This window comes from Oxyura jamaicensis, chromosome 1, assembly GCF_011077185.1.
Source record: "Oxyura jamaicensis isolate SHBP4307 breed ruddy duck chromosome 1, BPBGC_Ojam_1.0, whole genome shotgun sequence".
NCBI lineage: Eukaryota > Metazoa > Chordata > Aves > Anseriformes > Anatidae > Oxyura > Oxyura jamaicensis.
The window spans coordinates 173,744,825-173,757,628 of record NC_048893.1 but is presented as its reverse complement, the minus strand read 5'-3'; the positions used below and the strand labels follow the sequence as shown (position 1 = coordinate 173,757,628).

Here is a 12,804-nt window from a genome sequence, read left to right as displayed (position 1 = left end):
CTTTTTGATTAGCAAACTCCGTTTAAAAGTAATAAATTTAAAATAGTGGAATTGAATAGGCTTTTTTTCCTCTTAATTCTCCTCTCCCGCACTTTATTGCAACGTGTTTAGAAAATCTGTGACTCTCCCGACGAGAAAGTACTCTCTGACAAAGATAATCAGCTATAAGAGAAGAAACATTGTACTTGTTTGGGGGAGAAAACTGAAATAGTAGGAAATAAAAAGAAGCCAAACAAATAAGAGCAGGGGAAGGTAAGAGTCAAATCTGTGAAGTGGAAGACTGCAGAAAATATTTATTTCTCATTCTGCTGTGTATAGTTTTCTTTGGTAATAGCACCAGTATTTTCAAAATGAGAAATCCTAAGAAAGTAATGAAACTACCTACTTTACTTCTTGTCCTCTCCAACTTTTTTATAGAGAAAAAATGATGAATGTATTACCAACAGAAGTTAATAACATCAAAACTCAAAAGCAAGGGAGTAGGTTTGGAAAGGGAAGCCAAACAACAACACGTCCTACCTCTAACTTCCAAAATGTGTTACTAGTTTTCTGGTTGCTGGTAGCACATCAAGGACTAGCAGCTCTGGGAAATAGCTGTCCACAAAGACATTTGGTCAACAGCTGACCACAGTGCAAGGATGTTGTACTTAATATGTACTATTCTGAGTTGCCTACTGAATCATCTACTTGTGAAAATTTAACAGTATACTTGAAGTTATATACTTCAGTAGGGCAGTATATTAACCTATGTATTTCTGCTAGGTTGTTTTGTTTTGTTTTTCTCTTAATATTTTAGTGTATCTATGATAACTTAGGGAAGAGTCTACTACAGGTAGTTACAGTGGTGTAAATCTGTAGCTGAAGATAGCAGAGCAGTGAAGATATTTACCATGTAAAAAACTGCTACGTCAAATATTTAGTGTAAATGGTAAGTGGAAAATCCTTGGAACAGCCCTACAGGTGTGGTGACCCAAGGCCTTGCCATAGAATCACAGAATTGTTTAGGTTGCAAAGGACCTCTTGTCTGTTTGGGCATTGGTTCTGTATTCCTCATGGGTCACCTACCACTGCTTCCACCTCTTGCACACTTTTTTATATTTGAGTTTAGTCAGGAGCAGCTTGTTCAACCATGCAGGCCTCCCGCTGCTCTGGCCTGACTTCTGCATGTTGGCATGGACTGTTCTTAAGCTTCTAGCAGGTGATCCTTAAGAATCAAACAGCTCTCTTGGACTCTTCTTCTGTACTATATCCCATGGGATCCTTCCAAGCAGATCTCTAAGATCCCTGAACAGACTAAAGTCTGCTTTCTTCAAGTCCAGGGTTGTGATCCTGCTATTTGCCCTAACTAACGTCTCAGTATCACTGCGGCCAAGGCTGCCCTCAACCTCCATACCCTTGGCAAGTTCTTCCCCATTTGTAAGTGTTGGGTCCAGCAGAGCATCTCCCCTTGCCAGCTCCTTGATCACCTCTGTAAGGACATTATCATCCATGAACTCCAGTAACGTCTTACGCCATTGAAAGGGTAGCAGAACTTGGCCTTTAAAGACACGGAGACACATTATAGTCCATCCAAATATGTCTGGTCAAGCTCTGAGATGGAAAACATTGCTCTGAATGCCTTCTTCATATCACCAGCTATGCTACTTTGATCACATTCTGAACAGTGAGACTTCAGAAGAATGTAGATTAAGCAGAGCTAACCAGTCAATCAACACAAGGAAAATCAATCCTTTCCTGGGAGTGAAAGACACTCGGTCATTTCTCTTAGAAGCAAAGAGGGGAGGAATGAAAGCTGCTAGCTCTTTGGTTATGGCTGTCTCCCTGTGCTCCTCACAGCATGGCACAGCTGTGTGCTTTGTTGTGCACAGAGTGGTACTGGTAGAGACAATCTGTCCGTTACTATTTTAATGTAATCCTAAACACTGATACGCTCCAGCATTTTTTCACTATTAATGTGTAGCAACGTTGTCCATATTTGTTATGCCATTTAAGTTAATTGTCTGCATATTTTTCCTGTAAATGACTTTCCTAAACAGTCTGTGTTACAGCATTCCTCGCTGCAGTCAGGATCAATGTTGGCAAGAATATCTGTCGGGAAGGAAGGAGAAACAGAAAACAGATTGAAGCTTGTGAAAACGATAACAAGGACTTTGGATTTACTCTTTACTACTGAGAGTTGCCAGAGTGCCTGCAAACATAGCAGCTGACCAGTGACATGAGAATGGCAGGGACTGAAGCTTCACGCTGAAGATTAAAGTTTCTGAGGTCATGCAGAGAAGGGAGTATAATTACGAGTTATCAAGAAAATCATAAGGCGTATCATATAAAATTGGTAGAGTCGGTACTTGAGCCTTGCTGAATTGTCATGTGCATACAAATGAATAAAGAAAGAATCTTTCCAGGCACTGCAACAGGATTAGAGGTTGGAAGGGTTCCTTGCTCCTAAAAGCATTTGTATGTTTCTTTAATTACCGCAATATATGATAAAAGCAAAACGAGGCATGGGCTGTGGGCTTCTCCTAATTTCTTTAAGTAACATATTCTGAAACATTAAACAATAAAGAATGTAATGTTCTTTCTTGATACCGTAATAATTATATGATGCCTTTGGTTGACTAGGTACCACAGGGAAATATATTATATGAAATCCTAAGCTGGAACTAATCATGGCCTTCAGGAATTACACGAGTACAATTATTCCTTGAAGACATGGTGGAGAGGATGGTATGTATATACAGCAAGAGGCTCAGGTACCTTTTGCGAGTAAGCGTGTTAAAATAATCTATGCAGAAGTCAGTCTTCACTTTAAAAAACTGTTAAGAAAAAGATATATTCATGAATTTTAAAAATGTTATGTTAATGTTAGCAGACCTCCCAAGGACTTTTTCTTCTGGACGCAATGCTGGCACACTAGCTGTAAGAGACTTTTGTTTCTAATAACATTTGTGTAGTTTACCAGTTGATTTTGCAATTGTCTTTCCCAACAGATTTGTTACAGACAGGTATTTTTAATGGCATAAAGCACTCATTTGTATTGGTGATTTTTTTGACATCAGACCTTTAAAATAACCCTGCATAATTATTTACTATTGTCTATATAGTCATATAGATGTGCATAGCACTCTCCAGGCATAAGAATACCCTACATCTAATGTGTAGCAATAATTTTCAGGCACTACTTCAGGACCTCAATATAGCAAGTTCTGGACATCAGCTCAATTATATTTTCAATCTCCTCTTCCTTTTACTAAAGTGGTATTAGATAAAGGATAGGTGGACCTGCTCTAGTGCTGGAGGATAGTGCAGAGAAAGCAAGGGTCAATTTTCTTTCAGAGAGTGGAAGATGATAGTTTTTGACAGGTACTGTCAATTTCAGCTTTTTGCAATAAAATGGGAAATGTGTGCAGCATTTTACATCTCCTAAATAGATTACCCAGCACAGAAACACACACACACACACACACACACTTGTCAAAGCTAATGACATTCTTTCTGCTGAGCCTGACAAATTCCAGTCCTAAATCCAAACAAGAATAAATCTGGGCCAAATGTAACATTTTGCCCACCTTCTGGGGCTATCTCTCCAGGGGTCAATGAAATTTCTCTTCAGCATCCTGAGGTGCTACAATTAGTGCTATAAACCTTGCGGAACACGCTGTCGGCACCACATAACAGTCTTGCTTCTAACTGGACGTGTTCAGTGAAGTGCACAAAGCTGACTGCATCCCAAAACCAAAGTCTTACTACAGCATTCATTCATATTAATGTTTGGTGGTTTTGGTCTACGGGTGAGCTCTGATATTTTGCTTGCCGTAAGCATGTTTCAGATCAAGTATTTTAAAAGCAGAACTGAAAGTTACTGTGTTTTCTGGTTTTAGGGTTTTCCATTCATGACTAATTGGACAACAAGCTAGAGTAGTCAGACAGAAGAAACCTTGGTAAAGTAGAACAAATCCATCTTTAAAAATTCAATTTCCAATTTGCCATCATAGTATATAAAGACACTATATGCAATGCTAATTATAGGTATATTTCTGTGTATATTTGGCATTCCTTTGTCATTTCTCTAAAATATAGAGATGCTCCCAACGATCAACTACATGTGGTAGTAGTGTAGTGTAGTGTGTGTCTTACCTAATTAGCCAAAACATCCAAGGAGAAAACTACGTATGTGAACCTTTGAGCATCGCATTCAGACGTAGGGCTAAGTATTTTATCTGACAGCAACAGAAAAAGCAGCTCTCCAGCAGCTGAGGCCTTCTGATACCATTTGCTGACTCCTGAGAAAAAATGAGAGTGAGGCTGTAGGATATCTAGCCTGTCCTGTCTGTCTTTCTCAAAAGTCATTTGCAATTTGATGCTTTTCTGCAGGCTTTAGGCTTGTAGTCTCTTCGGATTAAATGAATATCTTAGCTTTTAATGAAAAGTGTCTATGGTTGTGGAAAAAAAATGAAAGTGTGAAAATTTTAAATCCAGAAACCAACCATGAAATCATGAAGAATAAGTAGGTGTTTTCAGGGAAGGAGAGGTAGGGGCCCTGACATTGTTTTAAATACTTAATTGTTTTTCCTTTTTAAGACTATTTCTTTTATAGAAGAGAGTTTTATCCTATCTGACATTCCCCAGAAAAGGATGAAGTGGCGGATGAGGATTGAAAGTATCCTTTGTAGAGAGAAAAGATCTCTGATATATTTCACTTTTAGAAGAGTTCATGGTGCTGCTAAGATGGAAATAAAAGTTCAATTATTTAGTTATATTATTGCAATTTCATGGTAAAAACAACTGAGGGAAGGAATGTGGTGATTCTTAATGTTTTACATCTCCACTGAAGGAATTTCTCAATTTAAAAGAAAGATCATTTTCTATTGAGGACTTTTCTCCTGCAAAATAGAGAAAAAAATGTTAATAGCTGGAGGAAACAGAGCTTTACATTTACAGACATAAAAACAACAACAACAACAAAACCACAAAAGATGTTTTTTAAGCATGGCAAATGTTAAGAAGCTTAAATATTCTCTTTCTCCTCCTGCCTACCAGGTTCTTATTCTGGTAATCCTTTATTATTATTATTATTATTATATTTTTTCCTTTTTTTTTTTTTTGGAACCTAAGAGTCAAAGATCTGGGAAGTCAGCATGGTTTACTCCTATTTACCAGCAAGACACATCTATGTTATATGTTTAGCAGCTCATGTTAAAAGGTAAAACAAGAAAAAAAATGCCTTTTTTTTTTTTTTTTTTGCTCTTTTTTGTTAATTAAGTGTAATCAGGCCAAGTGTGCTTGGCTCTGGTATAAGCCATATGCTGTCAAGCTTTATGAGACTGGCTAAAGTGGCAGGGAATGAGAGGACTATGAAGTGAAATTGAGCCTGGACAAGTTGGAGGAAAACTGTTTTCCCAAAGTCCTTAAATGTTTGTCTTTTTTTGATTTCCCAGTACTCAAATCAGTAATGAAATATTTATGCTAATTGGCAACAAATTAGGTTAAATTCCCCAAGTCAAGACTGTTTTGCCTGCAACAATAGCTGGCAAGTGGTTTCCCTGTCTTTATTTTGACAGATGAGTTTTCTCACCCTTTTTCCTGTTTTCTTCCCTGTTTGACTGTCGGGGAGGAAGCGGGGCCAGCTGTGTGGGTGCTTGTCTGCTAGCCGATAGGGCCGATACACCACAGCATCTGACCCAGTTAGGGATGTAAGACAACTATAAACAGTAGCCAATATTTGGTGGGTCTATAAAAATATAAGTACTGTGTTAAAATTCTTATAGAGTATTTGGGAAGGGTTGAGGTTTGGCAGGAGATTATGTTTTAGGAGGCTGAATGCACTGGTATTGGGAAATTTAAGAAGAACAGACTCTTTTAACACATATTTAGCTGAATATATGCTGAATAAAATAGGGCCAGAAACTGATACCTCACCTTAAATCCAGATATCACAGACTTGATCATACCTAGGCTGCCTAAGACTAACCTCCACTAGGTGAGAAGGAATCAGAAGGAGCCTAGTGGAGTCAGTACACATCCATACTATATAATACTTAGATACAAGTGTCCTGAGTACCTCAGGTGATACTGCTGTGACCCCAAAACATTATTATTTGGGGGCTATTTCATCTCAGTGTAACTGAAAAAGTTTGAGGGAAGTGTTACAGCCCATCAAATGCTGTGTTTAAGTAGCATGAAGGGGTGAATGACATAGTGTGGAGTACAACAAAGAGGCTGGATGCATTTGATATGCAGAGATGGTGTTAGTGGGGAGGAAGAAGCTAAACCTGGTGCAGTCGTATCTATGCTGACACTCTGGGAGTTGTGTTGGTATGAGCCATCCTCCAAGTTAATCTTGGACATGTCCTGGAGAGAGATAGTTTGGATTGTCCAAAACAGAGCAAAGAAATAAACTACTGTTGAAGCAGCATGAGTGATTAAGTTTCTAGTGTCTGGGTTCATTTTACATCCCTCTCTTTTTGAGCAATATAGATGTAAACTGCATAGGTTCTACAGGTACTGTTTGCAGCCAAAACTTTACAAGTTTCAGCAGGAAACAGTTATTAGATCTGAATTTTACATAACAATGTGGGATAGAAGATACAGCAGCAGTAGGCACATTCATTATAATCGATTTTGGTAATTAAATTTGGGTTGTTAAGACATAAATCTGCATGGGTTAAGAAGAATACAGATGTTGGAGCTGGATTTTTACTAAGTAGAATGCCTGTAGGCACAGCTGGGCCACAAATCTTTGCTGTTCTCAGACATGACTTTCCAAACACTTCCTCTGCTCTTTACATAGGACTCCACAGTTCTACATAAGGGACTAAACCTGATGCTTGCTTTCATTTGCCAGCGCCTTGTACGTAAAGAAATCAATGTGAAGATGAAGGGGAACCTGTGTTAAGAGATCTTCCCCGCTGTAACTGGCAGTCCATATGAAGCAGGACAGCAAGGCTCAAGCCTCCTGACCTACCTGGACCCCTTGCTGGACTACTAGGGGATGACTCAGGTTTTCAAGTGCCTTTACATAAGATTTCTGATGAGAGACCAATCACTATCAAGGCCAAAATATGTGTTCTCTGGAGAGACCAGAAGAGAGAAGCTCACACAACTACTCCAAGGCTGTGAGGCCCATTGCTCTTTTAGCAGTTCCTGAAGACATGCAGCAGAGGAGACACTCTTTCTCAGAGTAGAGCTGGATTTCCTTAGCTCTGTTGCATAAAGTTGCATTACTAGTATACTTTCCTTGGGTTAGGAGCTGCCCAACATGTTTATTGTACTGTTGATATTAAGATGGTTCCTAGTTTTCACCAGCTCTCCAGATTTCACAGTACCTCATCTGATTGATACAGTACCACTGCTCAGATGTGTTCACTGAGAGGATCTGTGTTTTTGCTTAAAAGGATCATGTATTTGTTCTCTTTTCATGAGCTAGAATTAGGAAGATATTTTTTTAAATAAAATATCTGTCAGAGCAGAACTGAAAGGCAGAGCCGGAATTTTGTATGAACATCACCTTAGGATTAGCTAATTATTATTAGTTAGCTATTGGTTTCACTTTCATCTTTCTATATACACTCCTGTAAAAATTTAAACCAATTTAAAAAAATCAAAACAAAAAACAGCATTGTTTCCCTCCCTCACTGGGAAATTTGAAGTGCTGGGGTAAAAAATTGTCAGAAATATGGCTTTCAGCCAGACCTTTCCTTACTTATCAGTCTATTCAAAGATTGCACAGAGTGTTACTTCTATGTTTTATTAGCAAAAATCAGCATTGCTGTCAGCCCATGACTCCACCTCTGGTCTTACTCAATGCTGTGGTTCAGATGATCAAATCGAGCTTCTACTGGAGGATGAATCAGAAAGGAGTTTGTGGATTTGCATGTCCTATGGCTGTGAGTCCAGCTGGGGGTGGGTCTTACAGGGAACTGAAACTTAATTGAAAGAAGTCAGTGCTGGGCTTTTCCTTAGCCTTAGCTGCAATCCTCCATTCTGACAAGGATGTCTGGGGTTGGAGGATGGAGGGGAGGCAGCAGGTACAGGACAGCTGCTGCCTCCAGTACCCCGTTTTCCTCTCAGGTTTACAACAATCAACCAGAGGCGGCTGGAAAACCTCCGCAGCTGATGACATCTGGAGAGGAGCAAAGGCACCAAGCATCAGCCTACCATCAGCAGCAAGAGCAGCAGTAAGTAGAAGGGAGCCTAGGTGAGATTTACTAGGTGAGATCTCATTACTCAAGGTACACACCTGTAAATGTAGAAATACTTCACAGAGGTCCTGTGAAAGGGATTGGACACAAAAGCAGCATGTCCTCCTGCACTCAGAGAAGCCTACCTACCTACCATCGTTTTCTAACCAGAATTTCAAATCCGGTCCTACCTCCCTGTTTTCTCTCTCCTAATATTTCATCCTGGGAAGTCTAAAAATACTTCTTTTGGCTGCAGAGACGGATGTCGGCTGCGTTCCAGCACTGATCTGAATGCAATCCAGGACATGGAACAGCTTCTAACAACTTCATACTGACAGAAGTAAAACCAAAGCTTCAGCCCCGAATTTCATTTTAAGTTTTACTGGGATCTATGCCCTGTCCACCTCTGGTTTTCTAGTGACAAGCTTAGATACCTTATAAGCTGTAACGTGCAAAAATAATACAGAACAGAAACTGTCAGTAGCATGTGTGTATTTTGTGCACATGTGCTTAGCTGACCAAAACTAATCGTTGGCAGTTTTTTCACCAAATCTTTTTTTTTTCCTTTTTTTCTTTCTTTCTTTTCTTTTTTTTTTTTTTTTTTCTGAGCTGTTAGTAAAAGTGCATGTAATTCTGTTATTATTGTGAACTGAGTTTGCTTAACTTGCTTCCACCATTCCCCCCCACCCCCCATGTTTCACAGTGCAGCTGACGGAAACTGGTTCCACTTTCTGAAGGCTGTTTCAGTTTCCTTTCCCTGAAGAAGGAGGAGCCAGGCTGTGCGTGAGGTGGCAGACTGCTGGTCATGAGCAGCAATCAGCAGCTTGCCACTGTAACCCATGAATGGCTATCTACTAGGTAGTAACAATACACAGACTATTAAGAGCTGGGCTGCTTTGAAATCCTTCCGCACTTTAACAACTCACCTTCAGGAAAGCAAACAGCCATTCTCAAGTTATTCTATGCTTATTTCATGCCACTTCCAAATATGAAGGACCCTCTGCCTTGCCTTCCTGCACACTGGCATATATCCACAGTACAGTGAAGGCAGCCCAGATACTTGTCATACGTCAAATTTTATTTTTTTTTCTTGGGGATGGGCAGTAGACTTTTCCCATGGATGTAGCTGTCTGTGCCAAAGGCTTGGTCTGGGGTACAACCCCCAGTTAAAGTTAAGTAAATACTTAATCAGTTGGTTAGCCTGAGTTCCCTGCAAAATTTACAGCAAGATTAAATACGGATGGAATCTGTATAAAACCAGGTAAACTTTTGTGGAAGAATAGTTAAAAGTCCTGTTTCATGTTTATATGATTCTTGCAGAGGGAAAACTGGTACACATCTACTACAAGGGCTGCACATAATATTTTTCCCTATGTGATATGAAAGATTCTCTCTGCACATCTTTATATAGCTGTAACAGTGAATTCATTCCTAAACGTGGAGTATACAAATTAAAGTCTGCAGTATTATGAAGTTAATGAGAAAGAGGAATGAATGAGAGGCTGGATCAAAGAAGAACCATGTAATATGAGTGGGAAACAAACACTCAAAGAAGTGAACGAAACTGGGGTTTCCTCACTACCCTCAGGGAGAAGAGTACTGAAGCTGATGAAGGGACTAGAAACAAGAGTTATGAGGAGCAGCTGAGTTAATTGGGACTCCTTAGTCTGGAAAAAAAGGAGTCTGAAGGGAGACATCATCACTCTCTTCAACAACCTGGTAGGAGGTTGCAGCAAGGAGGGTGTTGGTCTCAAGGAGGAAATGGTCTCAAGTTGTCCCAGGGGTGGTTTAAACTGGGCATCAGGAAGAACTTCTTCATGGAGAGGGTGGTCAAGCATTGGAAGGGGCTGCCCAGGGAAGTGGTAGAGTCTCCATCCTTGGAGGTATTTAAGAGATGTATGGATATGGCAGTAAGGGACACATTTAGTGATAGGACTTGGTGGGTCAGGCTGATGGTTGGACTTGAGGATATTGATGGTCTTTTCCAACCTGGATTATTCAATGATTCTATGAGTGAGATGAAGACACTTAAAAGGGGATTTCTTTAACTAACCCAGATGAAAGTGGTAGAAAGTATCTGAAATGCTGAAGCAGGCAAGAGGAGTCTTCTATTCTTAAAACTATTACATTCATTGTTAAATACTTGTTCTGTTATTTCAAGTTATGTTTCAAGCCAGCTCTCATATTAAAATATCCTTTCAGTAGTGGCAAAGCTAACTCAGCCTTTTGGTTCTCAGTCCCTTTGAACATGATCCTTCAAACTAAAATACTAGCACACCCTCACAATAGTCCAGGCTTTCAGGTTCAGGGTTAACAAAGGGTTGAACAGAGATGTTTGACAGCTAATGTTGAAGGGTGTCAGCAAAATTTAAAAATCCACAGACAAGCAGTAGTTAGGAAGGCTTTCTGGTATATGTGTAGGAGAGGAAACATGAGGGGCCCAAGAAACGGGGCCCTCTGTGCCAAGAAATGGCTCTATTCCAGTCAGTGTGCTGCTCGCTATTTTCCAGAACCAATCAAGATCTGGTCTTGATGCCAACAGAGCAGGAGCCTGAGCCTCTGTTGAAGCCTGTGTGAGTAGGGTGTGTGTATATGTTGTTCCCATGTGAAGTCTCAGCCTGTGCTTCAGAGCAATTGGAAGAGGGAAAACACGTTAGCAGCATCTTATTGTGGGATCAGGTGACTGAACCCACTGTTCATGTAGACTGGACATGTGAAAAACATGTGAGATGTGACATGTTAAAGCCTCACACACCAGCCAAATCAAAGTCTACTCTTTCCCAAAAAAAAGTGCAAGTTGGGCAACTGGTATTAGATGGTAATTTGTCTCTTGCTTTGGAAAAGCTCTTATATGATATGTTGAGGATGCAAAGTGATTATAAAGTGGTTCTAATTAAGTTACAAAAAATACTTGTTCAAATGCAAAATTGAAATAAAACTTCACACATCACCCCCCTCCAGTTCTGTACAAGATATGGTTTCAGGCTACGGAGAAAAAACGCCAGGATGACAAGTGCTTGAAACTGCTTGTAATAATAAGATTGCATTTAAGTTACTTCACTTTGTCTGCTAAGTGCCATGAAATTAACTTGTAGAAAGTGAATTCCCAAATTGCCCCTGTTCATATCTATTCAGAAACAAAAGTCTGTATAGAAGAAAAGGTGGAGGAAAGTGGGGAAATTAGAAGCTGAACTATTGCTAGTGTCTGAAAAATAAAAAGGTTGTGATAGTCCCTGCCCCCATTCAGCAACGGCAGCCTGTCCATGGTGTCTTTAAACCTGGCAAGAATAATACTGGTTCTGGTAAAATACATTAAAAAAAAAATCAAATTCAAAGTAATAAAATGTGAAGATATATTGTCACACAGCTGGTAATAGTCCTTTATTGTCCAGTGTGAAAGGAAAACAGTTACTAGGATGCTTGACTTGAGAAATGTTATTCTTTGACTGCAGGAGCCAAATCCATCAGGGCTTTCTTCCCTTCCTTTTCCAATCTTCATCCTGAATTAAAAAGAAAATCTATAGTGTTGTAGCACCTCTTAATCTTTTGCTGATAGAGTGTCCTTAGCAGTTCTTAGGAAAATTATTTTGTTTCACAATCTGAAATTTCTTCTTTTTAATAACTCCAAATTGGTCTATTAAACTGGAGGAGGCTTCTTCTCTAAATGCTTCCTTTGTCCACTGGTGGTACTGGTGTATGTGTAATCTGAATTACAAACAATTTGTTTAGAGTTAACCGCTGTATTTGCTGCACAGGAAAAAAAAAAAAAATCTCCCAGCTCTGTATCTTTCAGGGTGATGTACTAATCTTTGCAGCACGGTGGGGCGATTCAGAGATGCCTGGCTTTGGTGTTATCAGTATCCAGCCCTATCTCCAGTCAAGCGTTCAGTGGCTGAATCTAAGTAGGAGGATAGCTATGCAGTAAGATTTGGGGACTGCTGTGTTCTTCATAAGGTGTGTGTGTCCTAACTCTGCATTAGAAGAATACCTAGGAAGATCTTGATTTGCGTGGTGTTTGACTTGTTCTCTTGATGCATAGCTTGATGAGGAGCTGGGGTAAGAAAAGTAGCACATGGGCAGTGGCACTGAAAGGACACCAGTACTATGGCAGAGGGGGAGTGGAGGAGGAAGCATATTGCTGGAAAGAAAGTGGTAGAAGCGGAGGTGAAAACATGCACTAGCTTAGGTCTCAGTCTTCATATGGTAGTCTGACCTGCTCATCTCTCCAGGTGTGCTGGCAAGCACCACTCACAGCATACAGACGCCTCTGTGGGGCTTAGCTGAGCTCAGCGCTGATGCTGCCAAGCCCAGTGCCTGGCCTGGCTCAATATAGATGCTCTGTGCTGTTGATTTCCAGGTGCTCCAGATGACGCTGGCGCATTCACCACATCGCAGGCACTGTGTGGCACTAAGGCAAATGAACTATTTGGGGACAGCATAAATACAACTGCATCTGACAGGACGGACTTCATGGACTTTGTTGGGTCCAGTGTTCAATATTCTGTTTATTTGGGTTGGAAAATACTTTCAAGGTCCCCAAGTCCAATCATCAACCTACTCAATCCCATCACTAAATCATGTCCCTTAGTGTCATATGTCTCTGAAATACCTCCAGGGATGGGGACTC

General features: G+C 40.2%; 1 protein-coding gene and 1 long non-coding RNA gene across 6 annotated transcripts in view; one reads left to right on the top strand and one right to left on the bottom strand.

Moving 5' to 3' along the window:
• Positions 1-4,583: 4,583 nt before the first annotated feature.
• Positions 4,584-9,204, bottom strand: LOC118164647. The gene is made up of 3 exons (XR_004749586.1): positions 8,865-9,204; positions 8,369-8,383; positions 4,584-4,877 (listed from the first exon to the last, which is right to left on the bottom strand). It is a non-coding gene; the product is annotated as an uncharacterized LOC118164647 (long non-coding RNA).
• Positions 4,753-12,804, top strand: part of EPSTI1 (epithelial stromal interaction 1) — a 55,735-nt gene continuing 47,683 nt past the window's right edge. The window contains exons 1-2 of one of the 5 annotated variants that reach the window (XM_035322282.1): positions 4,753-4,880; positions 7,928-8,174. In XM_035322282.1, coding sequence (XP_035178173.1) covers positions 7,990-8,174 — 185 coding nt within the window. In that variant the 5' untranslated portion in view covers positions 4,753-4,880; positions 7,928-7,989. The other 4 variants (XM_035322287.1, XM_035322305.1, XM_035322295.1 and 1 more) reach the window with 4 other exon arrangements.